This window comes from Ochotona princeps, chromosome 7 (assembly GCF_030435755.1).
Source record: "Ochotona princeps isolate mOchPri1 chromosome 7, mOchPri1.hap1, whole genome shotgun sequence".
Classification (NCBI taxonomy): domain Eukaryota; kingdom Metazoa; phylum Chordata; class Mammalia; order Lagomorpha; family Ochotonidae; genus Ochotona; species Ochotona princeps.
This window is the reverse complement of record NC_080838.1, coordinates 8,596,492-8,621,967: the sequence shown is the minus strand read 5'-3', so window position 1 is coordinate 8,621,967 and position 25,476 is coordinate 8,596,492. Positions and strand designations below refer to the sequence as shown.

The 25,476-nt window shown below is 43.0% G+C and overlaps 1 protein-coding gene across 3 annotated transcripts in view; it reads left to right on the top strand.

Annotated features, from left to right (window-relative positions):
* The window catches only part of DCLK2 (doublecortin like kinase 2), a 168,149-nt gene that overhangs the window by 91,720 nt on the left and 50,953 nt on the right, over window positions 1–25,476 (top strand). For 2 of the 3 annotated variants that reach the window (XR_009245822.1, XM_058666781.1), the window contains exons 3-5: window positions 16,481–16,583; window positions 22,292–22,393; window positions 23,147–23,197. Coding sequence is in view for 2 of the 3 variants with exons in the window: in XM_058666781.1 (XP_058522764.1) it covers window positions 16,481–16,583; window positions 22,292–22,393; window positions 23,147–23,197 (256 nt within the window). In the remaining variant the exon portion in view is untranslated. The remainder of the gene's footprint in view (window positions 1–16,480; window positions 16,584–22,291; window positions 22,394–23,146; window positions 23,198–25,476) is intronic. The other variant, XM_058666782.1, reaches the window with a different exon arrangement.

Genomic DNA, 25,476 nt, shown 5'->3' with positions numbered 1-25,476 from the left:
TTTAATTCAATTTTCCATGAAATTGTTGAAGTATCCACCTCTGGTAGCAAAGTAAGCTAAATTTTTCAAAGTTCTTTCCACACTATTAGAGATTTTCTGAAGCCAAATCTTTGGTCTCAAGCTTCCTCAAGTCTTGCCTGGGGGGTAGTCCTGGTTCAAGGAGGCTTCACAGGAGAAGGGAGACGGGGTGCAGTAGTTTTTAATGGAACACACGGCGCCACTGAGAAGCCTTTACTGTAAGCACTGTCAGCTCTCAGCTTCAGTTCCGTTTCCATAGCAACATGACTGCCAGTGCCTGGCGGAAAGGACTTACAGGAAGCTGCAAAGCATTGCTATTCAGAGTGGCTGTCTCCTTGCTGTGGGAAGAGGTGCTTCCCTTGCTGTAGGCCAGCCAGCCTGGACTGAGAACAAAGCAGAGCCTGTGCTGACCGTGTTCTGGGCCAACGGGGCAGAAACGGGGAGGATCCAGTCCCTTTTACTGACCTGTGAATGGATTTTTCTGGTGGTGGTTCTTAATATTCTTTTTAAAAGACTTATTTATTTTTACTGGAAAATCAGATATATAGAGAGGAGGAGATACAGGTCTTAATATTTTTAAAGGACCAAATGAAATATTTTCTTAGAATTTCAGATACATTTCCTGTTACTTTCTAAGCAGAAATTTTACCTGGAGGTAGAACCGGTGTAAAAGGCAGGGGTGGGGGAATCGAGAGAATCAGTGATAACATTAGTTACTGTGCAGTTATTCTGATTTTACAACTTCCAAGTATCTAGGTGGGCAGGCTGTTTTAAAGAAGTGTTCAGGCCCAGCACAGTAGCCTAGTGGGTAAAGTCTTCATCTTGAATTCGCTGGAATCCCATATGGGCGCCAGTTCTGCCGCTTCGCTTCCCATCCAGCTCCCTGCTTGTGGCCTGGGAAAGCAGTGGATGGCAGCCCAAAACCTTGGGACCCTGTACCCACGTGGAAGACCGGGAAGACGCTCCTGGCTTGGGATCAGCTCAGCTCTGGCCATTGTGGCCGCTTGGGGGGTGAACCATTGGATGGAAGATCTTCCTCTCTGTCTCTCCTCCTCTCTGTGTATCTGCCTTTCACTGATAAAAATAAATCTTAAAAATAAATAAATAAATAAAAAGAAGTGCTCCCTGCTAGCAGTAGAACTAGAGATGATGAATCGGAGCCCTCTTAGGTTTGTCCTCTGTTCAGTTCATCTTGTTCTGTTTTTCTTTACATCTTAAAAAGGTACCTTTTTGTTCATAGATGGAAATATGCATAGAGGAGTATTATGTAGAGGACTGAGATGGAGTTCCCTTTGCCATTTGATGAGTGTAATGTGACTATTTCTTGGAGGGAAAAAAAAAATCAAAGGTATCAATTCAGTTTCATTAAATGCCTGTGCAGCAATTTTAGCTTCAAATAAAAGCCATTTCCTGCACTTCCTGACTGATTGCCTTTAAATCCTTTGAGCAGTAAGGTAGAAATAGTTTTTTATTTTTATAGCTCTCTGTAGAGACAAACTTCAGCTGAACTCTGAAAATGAGAATATTTGTGAGCAAGGAGTGTGGATTTTGATGCTCTCTGTAAAAATGAAAGAAAATCCGTTAAAATGCTGTAAATTATACGCTGTGTGTCTATCACCCTGTTGTCTTCTACAAAATGTGGCCCTTGTTCCACAAGATGGACATCCTGGAAATGCAGAGTCGCACCGTTACGCTGTTGGGTGGTACCGACACCAGCCTAGTTTTCCACTAAGGGCCAGTCTGGTTTGCTTTTCATGTCTTAGAAAACTTGAATAAAATAGGCCTCAAAAATGGCTCATGGGACACTCATTTCATGTAGTCTCAAGTCTGGATAGCATTATATTGGATGTAATTATCTTGACTTACTAGAAATTACTAGATTTCATGAACAATCCTACACCCATACACACACATTCAATAATCACTCAAGGATATTTAATTTGTGACAGAATTTAAGTGATGCAATTTCTTTCCTAAGGTGTCTGTGACCGAAATTTAATCACGGATCTGTTGAAGATCCAAAAGGAATGACAGTATTTGGTCTGTTCAAAGATTTTATAGGTTAGTTTGTGATAGGAGACTTGCATCCTAAATGTGGGAGTGATTTGGGCTGATGGGAGTTGATTGGGAGAGTGGCAGGTGGAGTCTCTGGAGAGGAATAGGATTTGGGCGTTTCAGACATCATTCTTTCAGCGGATACGTGTGGAGTGCGCCCTGTGTGCTGGCTGCTGTGTTGTGTGCTGCACTCCAGCGATTGAGCAAGACAGTGGCTCTGTAGTTATGGCGCTCAGTGGGCTGAGCAGTCTGCGCCCCAGCGACACGTGGTGGAGCAGTGAGGCAGTGCGTGCATTTGGAGGTGCATCAGTGATTTCTTGGTGGACTTTGAAACTGAAACATGAACATAAAGACAACCCGAATGGACATTGCTACTTGTTTCCCCTTAAAATAGTGCTCCTTTTTTTCTCTCCCGATTAAAAAGCTCGTGTGTGTGTGTGTGTGTGTGTGTATAAGATCTTTTTAGAAGCTAAAAATATTTGAACTTGAGAGCTTTATAGCAGGAAGAGCACTTACAGAAATCCATTCTACTTTTCCTCCTTTTTCCCTTTGTGACCGGAAAAGATGAAAAACAGGATTTCCAGAGTGACAGCTGGCCAGGAAATGGCAACCCGCCACAGCCCCTGTGGTTCAGAATGGAACTGTCTGGAAGGTTACATTGGTGCCCTGACCCTATTGTTTCGAGGAAAAGATTTCCTATGCTTCTCATTTATGCATTGTGCTTTTTTTTTTTTTCTTACATCAAGGCTCTCCTGCATCTTTCAACCCAGGTCACAGAGAGAATGTTAAAAACAAAAAAAGGAGGGGGCACATAAGCTATTAGGAACTAGCACTGAAATTATGGCTGGCACTCATTCACCCAGACCTAATTAATCTGTCTATTGAAAACTAGAAAAATTACAGTCTTAAATGGCTCTGTTCTTTGGTAAAGCTTAGCTGTACTCCTGCAAGTACATTATTTCTCAGGTGGATGTTTTGCTAGTAGATCCTATTGATTGCTTTAATTTTGCACCTTAACAGAAATACTAATTTCCCTTGTTATGTAGCTTTCTTTCGTAAGATGTGTAACATACATTGTTCTCAAACAGCTCTGAAAGAGTTCTTTTTTCCTTGAGTTGAAGATGGGATTTAGAAGCAAACAGGAAGAGGTTTTGAGGTTTTCTAAACTAACACACTTACCCTAAGCATTGTTAAGAATGATTTTGGAAAATTATTTATGATATTGTTTTTTTTTTCGAAAACAGATTGTTTCCTAGTCATATCTCAGTGTTAAACCCTAGTTTAATTTAAAATTGTAAAGGGAGTAAGCACAAAATCACAGTTAACATGAAACATACTGGAAAATACAGAATTATCTAATGTTCAAATGTATGAGGTATTTTAAAGTATCAAGTATTTTGTGGGATACGGCTATTATCAGATTAGTTCTGTTCTTAAAAATCATTATTTCCTATGCTACAGTTTTGTAGTTGTAAGGATTCCCCTAATTCTGTACCTCTTTTCCCTCCCTACTTTCCTCTCCACTCTATCCCCTTCCCCCGTGTTATTACAGTAGTGTAGTCCTCCAGCAACAGTTAGCAAGCTCAGCATTCTGCTGTCCACCTGTGTCATAGCATTGTAGGTACAGACCAAGGCAGAAAATCCAGTATCGTATTATTTGAGGTATATTTAACTGTTCTACTGGGACTCCTCTCTTTACTTAGGAGTAGAAATGCATACTGCAATGTAACTTCACATCCAGCTATGCTAGTTCATTTTATATTATACAATTCATTTATGAGAAAAATATATATACATGTGCACTTGTTTTGTATTTTGTATGAATGCTGCCTTATATCAAAAGAATGTGTGATGTTTGTCCTTTTGGGATTGGCTTATTTCACTGAACATAATGATCTCCACTTGGGACAGTTTTGTTGCAAATGGTAGAATTTCATTGTTTTAATAGCTGAATAGTAGTCCATGGAATAGCCATGATGCAATTTCTTTATCCATTCCTCTTTTGATGGGTATCTGAGTTGTTTCCATGTCATCACTATTTTGGACTGTGCTGCTGTAAATATAAGGCTGCAGACCACATTGTCACATGTACATTTCACTTTGTTAGGATATATATTCCCAAGAATGGGATAGCTGGGTCACACAGTACATCAATTTTCAGTTGTCTGAGTGCTCTCCATACTGACTTCCATAATGGCTGCCATAACTTCCACTCCAGTGAGCAATGGGGGAGGGTACCCTTTTCCCCTTTGCATACACACCAGCAGGTGTTAGTAGATTTATGAATGTAGGCCAATCTCACTGGAGTTACATGGAATCTCAGTGTGGTTTTCGTTTGTATTTCCCTAATAACTAGGGAGCCTGAGCACTTTTTTCATATGTCTGTTAGCCATTCGAACTTGTTTTTTTGAAAAATGTCTGTTCATTTCTTTCGCCCATTTCTTCAGAGGGTTGTTCGTTTTGCTGTTGCTGAGTTTCTGAGGTTCTTTGTAAATCCTGTATGTTGGTCCCCTATCTGTTGTGTAGTGTGCAGAGGATTTTTCCCTTTCAGTCCATAACCTTGTACTTTGTTGACCATTTCCTTTGCTATCCGGAAGCTTCTTAGTTTGATATATTCTCATTTGTTTATTTTTGACTTTGACTTCCTGTGCTTTTGGTCATTTCTCTAATTTATCTTAACCAAAACTTTTATCTTGTAAGTACTTCCTATGTTTTCCTCTAATAGTTGAATGGTCTCTGGGTGCAGATTTAGGTCCTAGATCCGTTTAGAGCTGATCTTTGTGTGAGGTGATGGGTTGGAATCTTGTTTCTTCACTTCTTTGGGCTGCTATCCAATTGTCCAAACAGTGTTGAAGAGACCAACCTTTTTCTGTGGGTTATTTTTCGTTCTCTTGTCAAAGGTTAGTTGGCTGTACAAATATTAGCTTTCTTCTTTGGTTTTTATTGTGTTCCACTGATCTTTTTTTCTGGTTTAATACCAGTACCAGGCTGTTTTGATGACCTCTGCCTTGTAATATGTCTTAAGATCAAGAATTGTGATTCCCTTTGCTTAATCCTTATTCTTCTAGATAACTTTGGCTATTCATGGTCTCTTGTGTTTCCAGATGAAATTTTTTTATCTTTTATATTTCTGAGAAGAATGTTGTTGGGAATTGGATTGGAATCACAATGAATTTGTATATTACTTTGGGTAATATGGAAATTTTGATGATGTTCTTCCAATCCAGAAACATGGTAATTTCTGTATCTTTTGATGTATTCTGTTTCTTTTTTTCCAATATTTTGTAATTTTCATCATAGGGATCTTCCATCTTTGGTTAGACTTATCCCAAGGTATTTAAGGTTCTTCTCTGCTATTTTAAAGATAACTTTTCTTACAAGTTCTTTCTCAGCTATGGAGTTGTTTGTATATACTAGGGATTTCATCATGAAGTGATGTTTGATTTTATCAAATGCCTTCTCTACATCTACGGAGATGATCATATGTTCTTTATTCTTCATTTTGCTAATGTGATGTGTCACATTTTTTATTTGCATATGTTAAACAATTCCTATGTGCCAGGGATGAATCCCACCTGGTCCAGGTGGATTATCTGTATGATGTATTGTTGGATGTTGTTGGATAGTAATTTGCTGAGGTTTTTTGCATGTATGTTGATTAGGGATGTCAGTCTGTATTTCTCTTCCTCTGTTGTATATCTGGATTTGGTATTAAGGTAATATTGGCTTCATAGCAAGAGTTTAGTTATCAGGTTTTTTCAGTTTCTTTATTCCTGTAATGATCAAGGAATTCTTTTATAAGATTCATTCTCCTGTAACACTTTCAACTGTAATTATTTTTCATAAATTTTCTTTTTTAATAAACTATGTTGGGCCCGGCGGCGTGGCCTAGCTGCTAAAGTCCTTGCCTTGAAAGCCCCGGGATCCCATATGGGAGCCGGTTCTAGTCCTGGCAGCTCCACTTCCCATCCAGCTCCCTGCTTGTGGCCTGGGAAGGCAGTCGAGGACGGCCCAGAGCTTTGGGACCCTGCACCCGCGTGGGAGACCTGGAAGAGGTTCCTGGTCCCGGCTTCGGATTGGTGCGTACCGGCCTATTGCGGCTCACTTGGGGAGTGAAACATCGGATGGAAGATCTTCCTCTCTGTCTCTCCTCCTCTCTATATATCCGCTTTCCAATAAAAAAAAAATCTTTAAAAAAAAATTAAAAAAATAAACTATGTCTTATCTTTTGTTTTTACCTAGCATATAGCAGGCACTTGATTTGTTAGGATGAATGTAGAGAAGTAACATGGCTCCCATTGACAGGGGGAGCTGTTTCTGTGTGTGTCAGACTCTGGGCATTTTATCAGATGTTTCACTTTGAAGTTGTTCCATTCTGAATAAGTGAAATACATAGTTTCAGTGGGTTCTATCCTGTAATGATGAACATTGTGAGGAACTGAAATATACATTCTCATATGCAAGGGGTCTTCAGACAGTTCGTGGAAATGCTTATTGTGGAAAAATATGCATAGATGTCAAAACTTTTGGCACCAGAAAAACTAACTTTGAGTTTAATTTTCCACAAGCTTTTTGCAAGTTTAATTGAAAGCTTGTTTCCTTTAGCTTTTGTTTATTTGAAAGGCAGAGAGTCAGCTCAGCAGAGATCTTTTCCCTGGTTCATTGCCCCAATGCCCGCAACAGCTGGGGCTGGGCCAGATTGAAGTCAGGATCCTGAAACTCAATCCAGGCCTCCTCCCAGGTAACAGGGACCCACATGCTTGAGCCATTACCTGCTACCTTTCATGGCGTACTTTTAGCAAGAAGCCAGAACTGCGGGCGGAGCTGGGACTCACAAATCTAGGCACATTGATAGAGAAGGCAGTATCTGAAGTAGCATCCTGACCACTGCATTAAGTAGCTAACTTTGCACAAACTTTTTCAGGAACCCTTGTATTTGTGAAATATAAGCATGAGCATATAATGACTGTATTGCACTTGAAAAAAAAGAGAAAGATATACTTCTGCCTATGGAGTTCTTCAGAAGTTCATTGAAATATATATTGTGAGAAAACTGCACAAATTTTTAAAAATTTTGCTCCAAAACTTGTTTTTTAATTCTTTAGTTTTTAGAAGATCTTTTTTTTTTTAAATGAACAGTGGGATCCATCTTCCACCCACTAGTTCTCTCTCTGAATGTTTGCAACAGCTTTGGCTGGGCAGGGCTGAAACCCAGGATCCCAAAACTCCATCTGAGTCTGCCATGTGGATGGGCATGGGCCACCATCCACTGCTTTCTCTCTTTTTTCAGATTTATTTACTTATGTATTGGAAAAACAGAGCTAGAGAAAGAGAGCGCAAGAGAGAGCCAAGCGCCAGTGCCCAGTATTATTGCATCTTACACATTAGATGTCCTGCCCCTAGCACAGCTCGCCTGTGCACTGGCCCCCGCACCCCCAGTTCTTGCTCACTCTCTCTCCCTCTACTGCCGGTGTTCACCCCAGCTGTCGTCTGTCCACCTGTGCTGGGCTGCACATTCCTCTGCAGGAAAGCATCCCGTGGATTCCCTATGCCACTAGTGCCCTTCCCCTTGGCGGGCAAAGCCCCACACAGGTCGGTCAGCTTTCTCTCTCCAGCCTCCTCCACCCTAGCTCTTCCCTCCCTTCCTGTCTGCCAGGACTTTTCATGTCAGGAAGCTTTTGCAGCTTCTCTCCCACACGTGCCTGCCTGGAGTGCTTTCCCCGCAGATAATCCTATGACTTGCTTCGTTGACTCTTCTACTCTTTTGTTCAAATATCACTGCAGTGAGGCCTTCTCTGACTGCTGTGTTTGGGAGTCCAGCCCCTGACACCTGCAATTGCTATTCTCCTGCATGTTCTTTCCCCATAATGTTGTAGGGGTTTTGACCCAGCATACAGCAGCAACCTCAATTCTTGTCTCACAGGAAAGAATTTTCATGCGGACACAGTTTAGTTTTAAAGCAAGATTCTTTAGAAAAGCTGAGAAGAAAAGCTTCCGTTCTCGTGACAGGAGGGGGCTTCAAGAGAGAAAGAACCTGTACCTCCTGCCACAGTGGCAGGAGGAAAAGAGAAAAAGATCCTAGACCTCTGCCATAGTGGCAGGAGAAAAGGAAGAAAAGCCCCATCCTCCTGCCTGGAAATAGCCTGGATCAGCTTCAAGTACCGAATCACTTATTGAATGAAAGCGTATAAGAACAAAAGTTGAAATTACAAGATAGAGATTAATGGTTATTTTAAAACAAGGTAAGATGCATAATACTTACAGAGGAATCATGGGTTCCAGATGAAGGAAAACAGTGTGGTGTTGGGTTTAAGGCAACAGTGTGGAAATGGAGGCTGCTCATCTAACTCCTTGTGCTCCTCATTCATTACTTGTGGGCAGATTTTTCTCCAGATCAACTTTCTTATTTGTAAAGGAGGACATGGGGGAGAATCAAGATGCCAGAATAGGGTAAGGACACGTTTAGACAGATGGAGAAATATTAGCAAGTGTGAAGCAGAAAGGGCACATTTCAGAAGAGGACAGAACAACAGCAGAAGGGTACCTGGAGACTGACAGACACAGGAAAGCAATGGACACAACAGTGTAGTGTTGCAGTGACTGATACCCCAGCAGCATTCAGTAAATGGCGATCTGAACTTCACTGACAGCCAGAACTCCACCAGCAACCAGGTGGGAAGGTACTTTCATTGGGAGCTCAGGAGATGAACTGCCCGTCTTGCTGGTCTGTTTGATTTGATCAGGAGCAGAGACAAAACAGCAGGTCCCAGGTGGGCAGTGTGTGAACAGGGTGGATTGCACAGCCCAGTCTGCCTCCTAGAGATGAATTAGGCACCATTTTGTTTAAGGAGGCAAGGGCTATGGGGCAGGACTCGAATACATGGAGCTGGGATGAACTCAGTGAACTGCAACAATGTGGCATCCTACGGGTTCCACCCAAGACAGGTCTAGGTAGTCCTCAGACCTGATGGCCAACGGATCAAGAACTCTAGTAGTGGCACATCAGGCACCATTTCTTACAGTGTGGCAAAGAATTTAAGACTGCAGGGGACAGCAGTCAGCTGTGCATGTGCTGAGCTCGGGGAGAACTCACTGAGCTCAATGCATTGCACTGGTCCCACAGGAAAATAATACCAACTATGGCAGTATACAGGTCAACATTGGTCCTCAGACCTAACGGCCAACAGGTTCCGGCAACAACCTAGAGCTATATAGATACCTGGTGTCTCCCTAATCCTGGGACCTGCTCCAACCAGAAGTGGGAGAAAGGTTGCAGAGACAACGGTGCAGCCTCAGCACAGTATCATAGGAGGTGGAGAGTGGGGAGCCAGGAGTGGGGGCTGTGGAGACCATGATGGAAATCTAACATAAGATCCCAGACCTGGAACTCGCTGGAGGGAGTGACATAATTGATTGCAAACAACTTGTAGTAAGTGAAATCAAACTGTAGACCTGTGCTTAGAAACCTGCCCCAAGGAGAAGAATCTGATAACTAGAAGTACAATGATCAAGAGCAAAAGAAGAGACAGAGGTACAATGAATACTACTGAAGACCCCTCTGCAAAGGGGCAAAACCCTTTGCCAACCTCAGAGTTAGCTGAGGAAGACATCGAGAAAATGGGGGATACAGAATTCAAAACACTTGTTATTGTTATAAAACTTATCAACAAGAAGCATGTAAAGCAGGCATTCAAGGAATTCAAGGAATAAGTCACACTGAAAATGAATCAAATGAAAGCCGATGTATCAGAAATGAAGAATACAGTGGAGCAAATTATAAGTACAGTGGAGAGTATCCAAAATAAAATGGAGGCAATAGAAAGAATCTCAGAATTGGAAGATATTTCCTGTTGCCAGCAGGAAACAAAAAAATTGGAAGCAGAACTGGATCAGGCCAAGAAAAGTATTCAAGATTTGAAAGACTTTATTAAAATGCCAAATATAAGAGTTATGGGAGTCCCAGAAGGTGCAGAAAGAGAAGCTGAGTTTACAAATGTATTTAATGAAATAATAAGGGAAAATTTCCCTAATCTAGAAAAAAAAATTGGAAAACAACATCCTGGAGGGGCACAGAACTCCCAACAGGGTTGACCAAAAGCCATCTTCACCACGACATATGATCATCAAGCTCTCTTCAATTGAACATAAGGAAAAGATCCTTAAATGTGCAAGTGAAAAAAATCAACTGACATAAAAAGGATTGCCAGTTAAACTCACAAGAGACCTCTCTTAGGAAACCCTACAGGCCAGAAGAGAATGGAGTGACATATTCCAGATTCTAAAAGTAAAAACTTGTTGGCCCAGGATAACATATACAGCAAAGCTTTCCTTTGTCTTTGAAAATGAAATAAAATTCTTCCACAGTAAAGAAAAACTAGAAGAATATGCCTCTTCCAACCCTGCATTACAAATGATACTTCAAGATGTTCTCTTGACAGAGAAAAGGAATAGCACCTACCAAAACCAAAGGCAAATGCGAAGAACATCCCAGTAAAATAATAGAAGACTAAATCAATGAACAACCCATTGCTAAAATGACAGAATCAAATTACCACTATTTGAATTAACCCTGAATGTAAACGGCTTAAACTCATCAAACGTCACAGATTAGTAGACTGGATTTAAAAACAAAATCCATCCATTTATTGCCTACACGATACACATTTCACCAGCGAAGATCAGAGACTATATCTCATGGATTTTGATTTTTTTGGGTAGTTTCATCTCTTCAAAACACTTTCTTCTGATTAAATTCTTCAGTGACTCATAGATCATGCAGAAGCATCATTTTCTTCAAGAAGGTTCTTGATTTTAATTTCTTCAGCGACACATTAGTCACTTAGTAGCATGTTATTTAGCTTCATGGTGCTGTTAATTTCTTTTTTTTCTTGTTTATTTTGTTCTGTGGCTTTTCATTTAAGGGGATGTATAGTAACTCTGTATTGGAGAGTATCATATCTAGATGTGAGGATACAATACAGTATGCATCTCTACTTCCAGACAAAGATGGACTCCCAATGAAACTACTATATCTTGACAATAGGATGCTGGACTCTCTGCCATTGTCCATGCCCACAATGATGGACATATGACTGTGTATAAAGAACTATACTAGTAATGATAGAGGGGAACTCAGTGAGGAGGGGAGGGAATTGAAGAGGTATAAGGAAAATCCCAGGGCCTATGGAACTGTGTCATAAAATGATAATAATAAAAAGAAGTAAAAATTAAAAAAAAAAAAAGAGGGCCGATAATGGCATCACCTCACAGTGTCAACCCCGCAAGGTTTGTTTGGGATTAGTGGGATCATACATCTCATAAAATAGAGAATTCAGAGAGGTAAAGTGTTGATTGCAGGGCCTGTAAGTGTTATATTGATGGCAGTAGAGATGGCGATTGTGATACAAAGCACCCCATATATGTTATTCTCTGTCAGTAACTTTGTGCCTAGAGGAGCAGCCCCATACTGACAGAGGCCAGCTCCAGCCGCATTCGGTGCTCAAGGAGGAGTCTGGGTAAAGAGGAAAGATGGACCGCTGCAAGTTCATGATCATAATGGAAAATTCAAGAAAGCTGTCCTCTTTATTTATACAGAGACAGTAATAAACTCGCACATCATGGTCAAGTGGGTGTTTCCAAGGATAATTCTGCCATTTGTTACACCCTAAAGCAGGAAGTTCTCAATAGACAGCACGTATTAATCAGAAACACATTCCTACTACAATCCTCATTCTACAACTTCATTTTAACTCAGTTAAAGGGGGAAAGGCATCACAGAAGGAAAAACCTAAAGATCATAGACAAAAAACCTTAAACAAAAATTCCTGCTACAACCATGGGCTTAACAACCCTAGATTAGTCTAAAAGCATGTTTTGCAATGTTAGTACAGACATTCATGAGCTTTTCCAGCTGTATGGTCAATGGTGGCAGCGAGACAGTATGAGTTGTTAAAGGCCCTTTTGTCAAGAGTTATCAGCAACATCAACTCCCAAGCTCACACTGGTCGTAAAAACCAACTCTGCAGGGGCAAAAAATAATGCTTCAATAGATGACAGAATTCTTACTGGGGTGGTCAGGTGTCCATGCAACGGCAGATGAAAGTTCTCTGAGGTGGTTGGAGAGACATCCACCAGGTCTTGCCTTGCAGCAGGAAGCTCCTAGGGCCTTGCCGACAGGGCTTCGCACCTTCGCGTCATGCACACCCACTTCATGGCCCTCAGCACCATACGAAGCCACAGTTCATTCAGCAAACAGGTCTTAAGAATGCATCCAGTCAGGAACTCTTCTGGATCTGGTGTGATGTACAGAGCCCAGCATGCCAGCTGGAGGTCATGGCAAAAAAGGGTGATAAGATAGAACCCAGGAGCAGAGGAGGGGCCAGCCTGGTAGCGGGAGTCTACAGTGAGATAGAAATAATCCGGATGTTCACTGATTGGAGAATGGATAAACAAGATGTGGTGAGTCCAAACAATGGAAAGTTACCCATGTAAACAACATGTTGATTCCTAATACAGCATGGAGGTGCCCTGAAGCCAGGCTGTGTGGAAGAAGCCATTTATAGAATGCCAGCTATGGTGTGGTTCAGTTTATGCAACGGGTCTAGAAAAAACAAACAGAAAATAGATTATGGGTACCAGGGCATGAGGAGAGTGATAGCTAATGGAGATGGGGTTTCTTTTTGGAACGATGAATATCTTCTAACACAAATGGTGAAAGTTGCCCAGCTGTGAATATGCTAAAAGCCATTGAATTATGTACCTTTCATAGGTGAGTTGTGTCATCAGTCAGTTGCATTTCAGTAAACCTGTCTTTAAAAAAAAATCCACTATCACCTTGAAGGTAAGGAACTCACAAGTTGGCTTCATGTGGCTGGTGAAAGAAAGAATGGCAAGGATTAGGCTGGAAGTCAAGCAGTCTTGCCCCATGAGGAAGCACTGCCCTGGTCAGAAGCAAGCTGTTCACTGTCAGAGAAGAGTGGTTACATCGGGATGGGCAGTGTTGATGTGGCATTGGCAGACCTGTTAAGGAACAATGAGAGAGCCCAGCCAAGAGAGCAGAGGCTGGACTACTTGAAAGCTATCTGAAAAGAACTGGATGATAGGGATGGTGGAAGAAAGGACGAAAGGATGACGCCCCAGATTATAGTTTACAGAAGGGATGCATTAGTGCTGCCCCCAATGGAACTACAGAAGACAGAAAGAGGTTCAGCAGAGCAACAAAAAAACCAAACTTCTGAAAGCCTGATACCCAATGGCCTGAGCCGAGTTCTGTGCGGTATGGAAACTGCACCTTCTGAATGAACACTGGGGAAGGTGTAACCGTGGCTGCTCTGTGTGTCATCTGTGCAGTAGATTTCTTTACATTGCAAAAAAAAAAAAAAGTTGTACATCAGTTGGGTCACTTAATTACTGTGACCTGAGTCATTTACATTGTTTAATCTTATTTCCTTTGGAGGGGGATTTATGTAGTGAGCTCCACCCTTCCTCCCTCCCACCAAAAACAGCTAAGTGGCAATCAAGAGACTTAAGGGATTATGGAATTGTTCAGTCCTTTCAAATACTAGAGCAGTTGTTTTTAGCTTTGCTGTTGGGAATGGAACTGTTTTTAGAAACAAACTTGTTATGGGGTACAGCCAGTGATAGCCAGCACCCATCGACAGTGGGCAAATGAAATTTGGCTGTGTCCCCCAACCTCTGTCCTGAAGGTGGGTCCTACAGCAATGGAATGTTAATTCCATCCTCAACCACCCCCCTACATCCTAAATTAGCCAGGATATTGGAAGTCCAATTAGTCTAGGTGTTTTTAGCTACAAGCCCAGTTCCTGTTCCTGCCCATCCCAGCAGCACTAACCAACTTCTCAACCCACAACATAAGGTATTTGTTCCTGCCCACTGGTAACTCACCTATTAACTGAGAGGGGACATTGTTGAAACCACTTCCCCTCACAAGCCCCTTTAAAAGGCCTTGAAGCAAGGCTTGCCCTTTTTCTGGTCAGGTGTGTCCATTACTCTGGCACCTCGACTCTTGGCTGACCCAGGACAGGTAATCCCCTGAGCATGGTCCCTGTGTACTGCTTAGATGGGGCAGTGGTTATAATAATGTTTCCTTTTGGGATTATGATTGGTTGGATTGCCGGATGGACTTGTGATTTGCTATTGTGCTCTATTTTCACCAAGCTTGGTTAATAAAGACTCCTTAATAAACCTTAGACATGTCTGGTGTGATCTCGCTTGCACCCCGCAACAGACTCTTACATAGCCCGTTGAATACAAGGTGAAAGTGTTCTCTTTTTTTTTTTTTTGGAATTATTTTTATTTTTGATGGTTTTTACATAGTTGATTAGGGTGGTAAGGATTAAGGGCTTGGCTACAGGAAGGTGGGTGAGACCATTATTTCCACATTGTCTTTTTTCCTTCCTGTATCTGGGGGAAGGGATAGACAAGGAGAGATGCCACACCCAGCCTCCCAAAGGCCTCTGCACCCTGGGATGGAAGGGAGGTACCCAACACCACCCAGGATCCCCAGTGTGGGGCATGCTCTGAGAGTCCTGCTCATGAGCTTCAGTAGTTCAACAGTTCTGAATTGCTGCCCATCTCCCACTCCAAGCACAATGAAATCTCTCCAGAATCTACTGGTTGACATAGTCCACCTTAGAGTCTTCATTTACCCAGATATTCACTGCCAACACTTGGCTAAGGTAGTTGATCAAGTTGTTCTGTTCTCCATCCTCTGTTACGATGCCCGATGTCCTCTGCAAGCTCCAGTGTACTGCAATATCCTCTATGTGCACCTGGATATGCTGTCCACTGCTCCGTCTAAGCCACTGAGGAGGCTCTGCTCTGATATATGCACTGCACAGTCAGACCTCCACGGTCAGACCATGGAACCTGCAATTCTCTCCATGGTTGGGGTTCTGAGACCCCCAAAGAAACTTCATCTGAGGTGATCCCAGAATTGATTCTTGTATGTGCTTGCCAATACAGGGTCTGGTACAGTCTGTTGCCCAAATCGGCCTTGGTGCACACTGTTAGTGGCAATTGCTGGGTCAGCTGTCTCCAGCCCTGTCTTCTATGCAAATTAATGGATGTTGCAGTTTAGCCCATTTCTGTCCACCACACACTCGGCCCCCACGCAAATCAGTGGGAACTGCAGCCAGTCAAAGCGACCCACAATAACCCCTACCAGGCCTGCCCCATGCCCTGGTTCCCATGCTTGCCAGTGTGTCCAGCAGACTGGTCCAGTCTGTCCCACATCCCATTCAGCTCTCATACATGTTGATGGGAATTGAAGTCTAGTTCAACCTAACCAGTCCCACTATCCAGCCCATACATGTGCCAGCAGGTGCCACTCTGTCTAGCTATGCCTGCACTTCCCTCTTGGGTTGCCGCTTCAACTGGTGAGCATGAAAGTATTCTTTCTATGCCCAAGTTCTTGGAAAGATGGTTCTTGTTGACAGCTGGGTGAAGGTGCTCAGTGTGGTAGGTGTGGACTCTGGGGGAATCTGGAACTGATCAGTGTTGGAAGGGATGCCGGAAATAGGAGTATGTAGTGAAGACCACACGCAAAGGCACAGGGCCTGGAGGAGCTCTTGGTGTTAGCCTCATTAGCCTCAGGGCTGACCTTCTGATCTTGGTGGTGGTGGAGACGGGGATGAGAATGAACACGCTGAGCACTGGTTGCCAGGTACCAGTCCAGGCATTTTTCCTGTATTCTGGAAAAAGAAACCAACACATGGCACCTGGAATACTGAGAAGCTAAGTCCAAAAGCCTGGCATCTTGGGGGATTGGGGTTGTGAGGAGACAGCGGGAGGCAGACTGAGAACAATAAAGCAAGAGGCTTCCATCAACCCCAGCTTTGCCATCTGTCCATGGGGAAACAACGGAGAATTACATAACCTTGCATGCATCAGTTTTTACAATTTTTAAAATTCATTTATTTGAAAGGTAAAGTGACAGGAGAGGAGGAAAAGAGATTTCATCCTCTGGTGTACCGACCAAAAGAATGCATGGCAGAAGCTGGGTCAGGCTAAAGCCTGGAACCTGGAGCTCCATCTGGGTCTTCCACACGGATAGCAAGTGGCTGGACCTGGGACTTCAACTGGCACCCTGATATGGGATGCTGCTATCTAATTTGCAGCTTAACCCACTGCACCACAGCCTTGGTACCCTTGCATGCACTTGATTGATTTCACCTTTAAGATAGAGATCTTTATGCTTGCCATGAACTGTTGGTTCTGCTGAAGTAAAGAGAAATTGTGTGAGTGCTCTGTGAAGGAATGTTGTGTGGTATTCAACAGCTTTCTGTTCCTCCTGAATATCACGGGGAAGGCTTGAACTTGTACTTGCTTTATAAATGTTTTATTACACTTCTAAGGTTTTTAATTGGGGGGATGATTTTTTTTCCAGGTTACTTGTCTGCAAGACTTTTTTGGTGATGATGACGTATTTATCGCATGTGGACCTGAAAAATTCCGTTATGCACAAGATGACTTTGTCCTGGACCACAGTGGTAAGGCAGCTCATTGACCAAAGCTTGGGATTTCATCCAGTTTACATGTTTACATGACAGGATTTGGAAGGAAGATGCATTGGTGGTAGTCTTTGTTGTCTGTTTACAACTCTGCATCCTGAATCACTCCTCCCATGCCCACTTGAAGCCCTCTTTTTGTTGTTTTGTGATTTAAAACATGGCTGTACTTTAATAATTATTTGTATTTGAGAGAGAATGGTTCCATCACTAGCTTATCCTTCAAATGTGCACGGTGGCCCATTTGGACCAAGGTGAAGCCATGGGAAGCACAGCCCAGGTCTCCCATGTGATGGGCATGAACCCAACTACATGAGCCATCAACTGCGGCTTCCCGGGGACACACTAACAGGAAGCTGGAATGGGCCTGGAACCCAAGCACTGTGATATGGATTGCAGGTGCTCCAGTTGGCTTCTTAACTACCAGGCCAAACAGCTGCCCAAAAGATACTCTTTTGGAAATACTGAAAACACAGAATAAAATGAAAGCTATCCTAGTTGTTAGGAAAAAAGAGGGACAGGGAGAAGCCCAACACCTAATTCAGATTATTCCATTTTTGGCAGTTTAGTTCCATCTGTTCTTACTGTATTGCTTGCCTTTGAAATGGATTTCCTGTGCACATTCAGAGTGGTGACTGAATCTGCAACCTTAAATGCATGAGTGGTGTTGGGCATCCAATAGATAAATGTTAGAAGTGTAAAAGCTACACGCTCTTTATGAGTATCTCAGCTTTGATGTTGTTTTGTAACTTTTTAATGACATTTTTAATCTGTTTTGAAAATATTTCAAAGATACTTTTTAAAATAATTATGTATTTTTATTGGAAAGTCAGATATACAGAGAAGAAGAGAGAGAGGAAGGTCTTCCATCTGGTGACTCTCTCTAAGTGGCTGCAATGGTCAGAGCTGAGCCAGTCCAAAGCCAGGAGCCTCTTCCAGGTCTCCCACATGTGGGTACCGGGTCCCAAGGCTTTGGGCCATGCTCGATTGCCTTCCCAGGCCACAGGCAGGGAGCTGGATAGGAAGTGGGGCTGCCAGGATTAGAACTGGCACCCTTAAGGGATCCCAGCGCATTCAAGACAAGGACTTTAACCACTAGGCTACTGCATCAGGCCCCAAACATGTTTTTTTAAAAACTTCTTTTCCTGAATTTGGGAAGAAATTGGAGTTTTCAACTAGCAGTTGGACTGTTTCAATGAAAGTGAAAAAAAATGGAAAAAATAAAGAAATTTTTCAGATGTGGTTTTTAAATGTGTTTTAACTCTGGAATATTGCTTTACCCTACTGTTTTCGATGACGAAGCTTACTTCTCCAGAACTCACTGCTGTAGCTGATGGTAAGGACAGTTTCCTCTTTAAACCAAATGAAAGTCATACATCCGTCACGTTTCACAGAGGAGAGGGATTTTGGCAACATAGTATTAGCAATGTGTTTGTATACTTGTAAAAAATTGGATTTCGAATAATTTCGTGGGGTGGGCTTTTGGCCTAGTAATTCAGAAATTTGCTGAGACAACTGTGTCCCATATCAGCGTACCTGAGTGATGTGCTCCTGGGTTTGATTCCAGCTTCTGGTTAATGCAGACTCCCAGAGGCAGCAGCTCAAGGCTTGAGTAGTTGAGGCTCTAACTACTACCAGGGAGAACTAGATTGAAGCCCCAGCTTTCTGTTGTGGCCTAAGGTAGCCCAGCTGTTGTGGATATTTGTGGATTGAACCATGGATGGACACTTTCTGTCTGCCTCTTAAAAAAAAAAAAGTCTCAGGCCCCGCACAATGGCTAAGTGGCTAAATCCTCACCTTATACACACTCGGATCGCATGTGGGCACTGGTTCATGTCCTGGCTGCTCCACTTCCCATCCAGCTCCCTACTTGTAGCCTGGAGAAGCAATAGGGGATGGCCCAAACCTTCGGCCCTTGCCTCTGTGTGGAAGACCCAGAAGAAGCTCGTGGCTCTTGGTTTCGGATTAGCTCAGCTCTGGCCATTGCAGCTCAAACATTTTAAAGCAGAAAATGCTCATTATGAAAAAGCTATGCATGGATTTCAGATCTTTCTGCCTCAAAATAAATATCCTTTTATCCATTTTCCCACAAACGTTTTGATGCACATACTGGATATTATTATGCCATGTATTTTTAAATTAAATGGTTCTAACTTACTGGGATGATAACAGTAATAAAACACAGTGGTTCAAATGTCTTAGGACATCCCTGATGCATATAGGTGGAACGCTTTAGAGTTCATTTAAGTTCCAACTTTAAATTCTAGCTTCTTGCTCATGTTCACTGAAATGCGTGGATCCCTGCTGCCACTGTAGCGGGTCATCAGGTGTCGGGCTCCTGGGTTAAGCTTGGCCCTGCCCCAGATGCTGGGGACATTTGTGAGTGAAGCAGTGAGTGGGAAATCTGTCTCTGCTGTTCCAATAAATGAAAATTTTAAAATAAATTATACATTTATTTAGCACTTACTATGTGTGTCCAAGCATTGTAGTCACTGCTTTAAGATGTGTATGTTATCACTTTATCAATTGTGTTTGATTTTTTTTTTTTGTAATGATTGGCTCGGATAGAGGTAGGGGACAGCCATTCGTTTTTTCCCACTTATTTCTAATTTTAATTAACCTCCTGCAAAGTGGGGCTGATAATTGTTTAGAATTTTTGCCTTTTATCCTAAAAGGCATGAACTGGAAACCAAGACCTAGGGGAAGCAGCTATGTAAAATGGCACTCAGGCCAAACTGGTGGGGGCCTTATCAGTCTTGGGAGGATGTTTGAGTTGCTCCTCACAGTGACTGTTTCATAAGGTTTAATGTGAGTTAGAGGAATTAATATGCCTTGTGGTTAGAAGGGTGCCCATAATGTAGTAATATGTGTCTACTACTGATGTCTTGTTGTTCTTATTACACCGCTACCATTATGTGGTGAAATTTTACAAGAGCCAAGTCATAGACCTGATTCCACCCCAGGGTTTACGCACCAGGAGCCAAAGATTAAAAAAAGTCTGTAATGAACATTGTAATGTTGATTACATCCCAATTCCGTGCCCTTTAGGCTTTTGAGGACATCATGCATTAACAGTCCATTTAAATGTCCTAGAACTTGCCTAATTTCAGTGAAGTAACAAAACCAAGAGCTAGATGTGGGCCTGGCATCCATCCTGACTCCTGACTGACTGGGCGAGGGTGGGGGTGAAGAAGGGTCTCTCTATAGTTTTAGGTTATTAGCTGTGTTACCTCTCATAAAAGAGAGGCCAGAGGTCATGCCTTTAAAATGCATCCAACCATCCCACACAGCACACCTTTAACATCCATAATGCTAATTAAGTTAGCCAACTTTGATTACTGTTCCAAAATGCTCACCAACCTCCCCTGGTGTGTATTTTCCTGATTAGTGTATTTCACATGTTAATTTACTGCTTCTGGGATACAGATGAAAAGTAACTCACGTTTTAATCTTCCTGCATAAATTGCAGTATTTGAAAGTAAATTACAAACAATATGTTATCTAATTTAGCCCTGATAATGAGTTGGTGTACATACTTTATTTGCATCCCAGTTTCTTAAGGTAAAAAAACAAACAAAAAAAAAAAAAAACAAAAACTGAAGTTTAAGATCTCACCCAGGTCCTCCAGTTAACAAATGTCAAATCCATGATTCATCCAAAAATCTGCATGGCTTCAAAGCCATGTTCTTAATTATTCAAATGAGATTAGCTGCACTTGTTTTGGTTCTCTAGACAGTGTTTTATTTGGTGGCTCATGGAAGACCAAAAGTATTGTTTAACGCTAGTTTGCCTTTTTTTTTAAGATTTATTTATTTTTATTTGAAATGCAGATTTACAGAGAGAAGGAGAGACAGAGAAAGATCTCCCACCTGCTCGTTCACCCCCTCCAAATGGCTGCAACAGCTGAAGCTGAGCCATTCTGAAGCCAGGAACCTGGAGATTCTTCTGGGTTTCCCATGTGGGTGCAGGGGCCCAAGGATCTGAGCCATCCTCTACTGCTTTTCCAGTCCATAAGTGGGGAGCTGGATGGGTAATGAACAGCGAAGACTAGATTGGTACCAAATGGGATGCTGGCACTGCAGGTGGAGAATTAGTCTCTTGAGCCACTGTGCCAGCCCCTCCTTATTTTGATGTAAAATACTTTGGGAAGGTAGGAAATAAAGCATTAATGGGTTCCTAAGGCAGAGTCCCAGGCCCTTCCCAAATTAGGCAATCAAGTAATTAAGGAGTAATTATGGAGCAAAGCTCCATAGATTCTTTCCTTGACTTAGTATAGAAATAAAAATCTAAGAATCAGTTGCAGAGAGAAAAGTTCTCTTTTCGAGGTGACTGTGACAGAAGGAAGGGGAGCGCACCAATTGGGAAAGATCCGGGAGATGGGGTGCCTCTTGAAAGAGAGGGAGAGTCACCAGGGTTTCAGGATGTGTCTTGGGTGTTGGGGGGGGGGGCGTTGTTTTTGTTTTTAACATTTGTTTTATTAGAAGGACAGATTTACAGAGAGAAAGACAAAGATCTTCTATTCGTTGTTTCACTTCCCAAGTGGCTGCAGTGGCCAGAGCTGAGCTGGTCGGAAGTGAGGAGCATCTTCCGGGTCTCCCACATGGGTGTGCAGCGTCCCTGTCTTGGGATTTTAAGGATTCCCTGACTTCTCTTGGGGCAAGAATGGGCAGAAGACCTTTCCCAATTGATGGTCCCCCAACCAATTAGGAAATAGCTGGGCAGTTCCTGTGCTGTCCACTTGAAAGTGTGGTTTCCTGGCCACCGGGTGAGGGATAAACAGACACCAGGGTATCTGGCTTCTTGGGATTTAAATGTGATATATCCTGTTTGTCAGTACTCGGCAGTATATGCCGACATGGCACTGAGCTGGTGGCCCAGGGAGAATGGGCACTGGACCTCACAAAAGATTTTGGTGGCCTTGAGCAGTCTCAGGACAGTGAAATTGTAGTCTTTTTTTTTTTTACTTGGAAAGGCAGATTTACAGAACAAAGGAAAGATAGAAAGATCTTGCATCTGTTGGTTCACTCCCCAAGTGCCGCAATGGCCAGAGCTGAGCTGGTCTGAAGCCAGGAGCTCAGGAGCTTCTTCTCAGTCTCCCATGTGGGTGCAGGGTCCCAAGACTTTGGGCCCTCCTCTTCTGCTTTCCCAGCCCACAAGCAGAGAGCTGGATGGAAAGTAGAGCATCCAGGACATGGACTAGTGCCCATATGGGATACTGGCACATGCAAGGTAAGAATTTAGACACTGGGCCCTTGCACTGGACCGGGAAATGTAGTCTTTACCTGTCAGTGCTAACAGAAGGGGGCAGACATTTGGCTTAGGAATTAAAAGTACTGAATTCCATATTGGAGTGCCTGAGTTCTGTAGCCAGGACCCAGGTCCCGGGACACAGCAGTGATGTCTGAAGTGTCCGCTTCCTGCCACCCATGTGGGACATTGGGATTGAGTTCCTGGCTCTATGCCCATGCCAGCATTTGTGGGGTGAACCACTGGGTGGGAAATGTTTCTCCTCTGCCTCTGAAATGATGTATTTTTTTTTTAAATGTTAACCAAAGATAACCTCAGGTGTGCTTTTGGAATGGTTGCAAATCATCAGTAATGGTTCTGTGTGGTATACTGCACTCATGTGTAGTCTGCCTTTGGTCTGTGTTATTCCCAGATGTATTAAACAGACTTCATTTTTGTTCTAGAATGTCGGGTGCTGAAGTCGTCTTACTCACGATCCTCAGCTGCTAAGTACTCTGGATCCAAGAGCCCCGGGCCCTCCCGTCGCAGCAAATCTCCAGCTTCAGGTAGTTGGTGGAAAGTGGGGAAGGCTCTGGGGGGAACAGCCCCTGTTCTTTCTTCCTTATGAGCCACAGGCTGTGTACAGCCAGATGCCAGGACAACTCCTGTTTGCCAGAGTTATACTAATTGTTCTGACATGTCAGCTAATGTCTTCTGGTGTTTACACAGATGTGGTTCATAGTTTGATAACAGCTGCATCTTTAATTATGTCAACTTCTTTCTGTCTCCTTTTTTCTACACATACATATGCATACATACATACACACAGAGAAATATGTTGATAAATGTACACTGGCCTTCCATTCATCAGACAGTATAATCATGGCACTGATTGTAGTTGGAAAGTAGTACTTTGTTTAGGGGTAAGGCCTACCTATAATTAAAGTTATATAGATTTGTCCTATTTTTGCCTGTTGAGATACTGTTTTAAAAAGTTTTAAGTATCCATAAATATCTAAATATATTGAGTGTGGGTTGGTTTATAGTAAGTTAGTTTTGCTGACACTATTTCCCACTGAGGGAAGAATTGTAAACCACTTGTGGTTTTGCACATGGACATCCTGGGACATTTGAACATGGCATAGCAAACACGGTCTTGAGCATCAGACCTCGCACATGAGCTTTGTGAACGCAGCCTGCTCCCGTCGAACATGTCTATGGCAGGTGTTTTTACCCCTTCTTCTCATGTCCACACGTCAACCTGCTGAGTAACCTCTGTCTTCCTGTCTCCCCGCTCTGTACACTCTGCATATGCACAGTAAAGAGGGCTGGCCACTACTCCAGTGCCTATTCTGCAGCCAAGTCCCCAGGTGAGCCATGCTTTGTATGGCTTTGTCGCTCTGCTGGGCTTTTGTTCGTGTCTTCTGCCACATTTCTGTTTCCTGTTGCTCTGTTTCTGTGGCTCTATCTGGCTTGTTCCTGTGTGTGTCTGTGCAGTACAAAATGCTTCCTGATGTGCAGGATGCTTCCGGTGTTTTTGTTTATTAGAGAAGCAACTGCTGTCGGAAGATGGCGAAGGGCCCGTCTGTGTGTAGAGTCAGGAGGCCTCTTGCCTCAAGGATCTGTCTTCCAGGTAGTTGGGAAAGTTTTCTGTAACTGAAAAAGTCTCATGGTTTGAAAGTTGTATTCTTCTACCCTCACTGCCCTCCTCCCTGGGGTTAAGTGCTTAGGAACCAAAGTCTTAACATTCAGAGTACTTTATTATAACCAATGCAGGGTAGAGTTCTGAAATAAGGAGACAATACTACTGTTTTCCCCGTTGTCCAGCAGTTATTGTCATACATGACTGACGTGACATACTCAAAAAATGACAGTTGACAATATGAGTGTTTTTTAAAGATTTATTTATTTTTATTGGAAGTTAGATATGCAGAGAGGATAAGAGACAGAGAGGAAGATCTTCCACCCTCTGATTCACTCCCCAAGTGGCCACAACTGCTGGAGTTGAGCCGGTCTGAAGCCAGGAGTCAGGAACCTATTTCCAGGTCTCCCCACACAAGTACAGTTTCCCACAAGTATAGTACATCCTACACTGCTTTCCCAGGCCACAAGAAGGGAGCTGGATGGGAAATGGGACTGCCAAGACATGAATCGGTGCCCATATGGGATCCTGGTGTGTGCTAGGCGAAGACTTTAGCCACTAGGCTACTGTGCCAGGCCCAGTATGAGTATTTTTAAGCAGAAATATCTCTGTCGTCAACCTCATTTTAAATTGTGCTACTAACTCTTTCTCAAAACTGGGAAAGCTGGTATAATATAATTCTCAATAGTGCATGGCCTGGGCTTATATGACAGATAGATGTAAGTTTTTGTCAGTCTCCTAGCTTTTGTTTTAGGTGATATATTTATTTATTTATTTTAAAGATTTATTTATTTTTATTGGGAAGACAGATATACAGAGAGGAGAGACAGAGAGGAAGATCTTCCATCCAATGATTCACTCCCTAAGTGACCGCAATGGCCAGTGCTGCACCAATCCGAAGCCAGGAGCTAGGAACCTTCTCCAGGTCTCCCACATGGGTGTAGGGTCGCAAGGCTTTGGGCTGTCCTCGACTGCTTTCCCAGACCACAAGCAGGGAGCTGGATGGGAAGCGGGGCTGCTGGGATTAGAGCCAGCACCCATATGGGATCTGAGTGCATTCAAGGCAAGGGCTTTAGCCACCAGGCCCTAGGTGATATATTTATAAATATCCCATCACCAAAATAATTAGGCACAAATAGGGAGCATAGAGCTCAGCTCTATCTACCTCTCCATCCCTGCCCTGGATCCAAGAGGAAAGTTTATATACTGAATTTACAGCCGCATTTGCCCTGCAGAGCAACTGCCCCATAAAGTAGGCCAGAAACTGTATCAGTCATCCTAATTATTATCTAAAGACTTACTTTTATCTTATTTGAAAGGTACATATACAGAGAGAAGGAGAGATGCAGTCTTCCATCTGCTGATGAGCTGATCTAAAGCCAGGAGCCAGGAGCTTTCCTGGGTTTCCCACATGGGTGCAGGAGCCCTAGGACTTGAGCCCCCTGCTTTCCCAAGCCATAAGCAGCGAAGCTGAATCAGAAGTGGAGCAGCTGAGAGTAGAACTAGTGCCCATATGGGATGCTGGCACTGCAAGGCAGAGGATTAGGCTGTTGAGTCACTGTGAAAGCCCTGAAAAGTCATTCTTTCATTGGGATCCTTAGAAACTGATCAAGGAAATTCAAAGCACTCAGGTTTGCAAAATGTTCAGCTAGGTCTATGTTTGAGTTAGTAGGCCTCACAGCCTCATCAAAATTGCAAAACACTGAAAATCACATTTCAGAATGCAAATGCTCTTCCTTACAGCAGTCAAGGGCTCTGTGGGCTGTCATTCCAGCTGTGGTTGGGATGTGGTTCTGCAGACACCTGCCGTTTTCCTCTAGGGGGCATCTTCCCTCCACTCCCCCTGACAGGAGGGTTTTGTGTTGGTGAAAGTCCCAGCACCTAGGAGTATCACTTGGCTGCACAGGCTGCTTAGCTGCCGTGTACCTGTTCCCACTTCGAATGCTTCTTGGGACTAGTGAGAATTTCAAACAGAGCTGTTAATTTGGTAGCGTAATATTGTCTTTT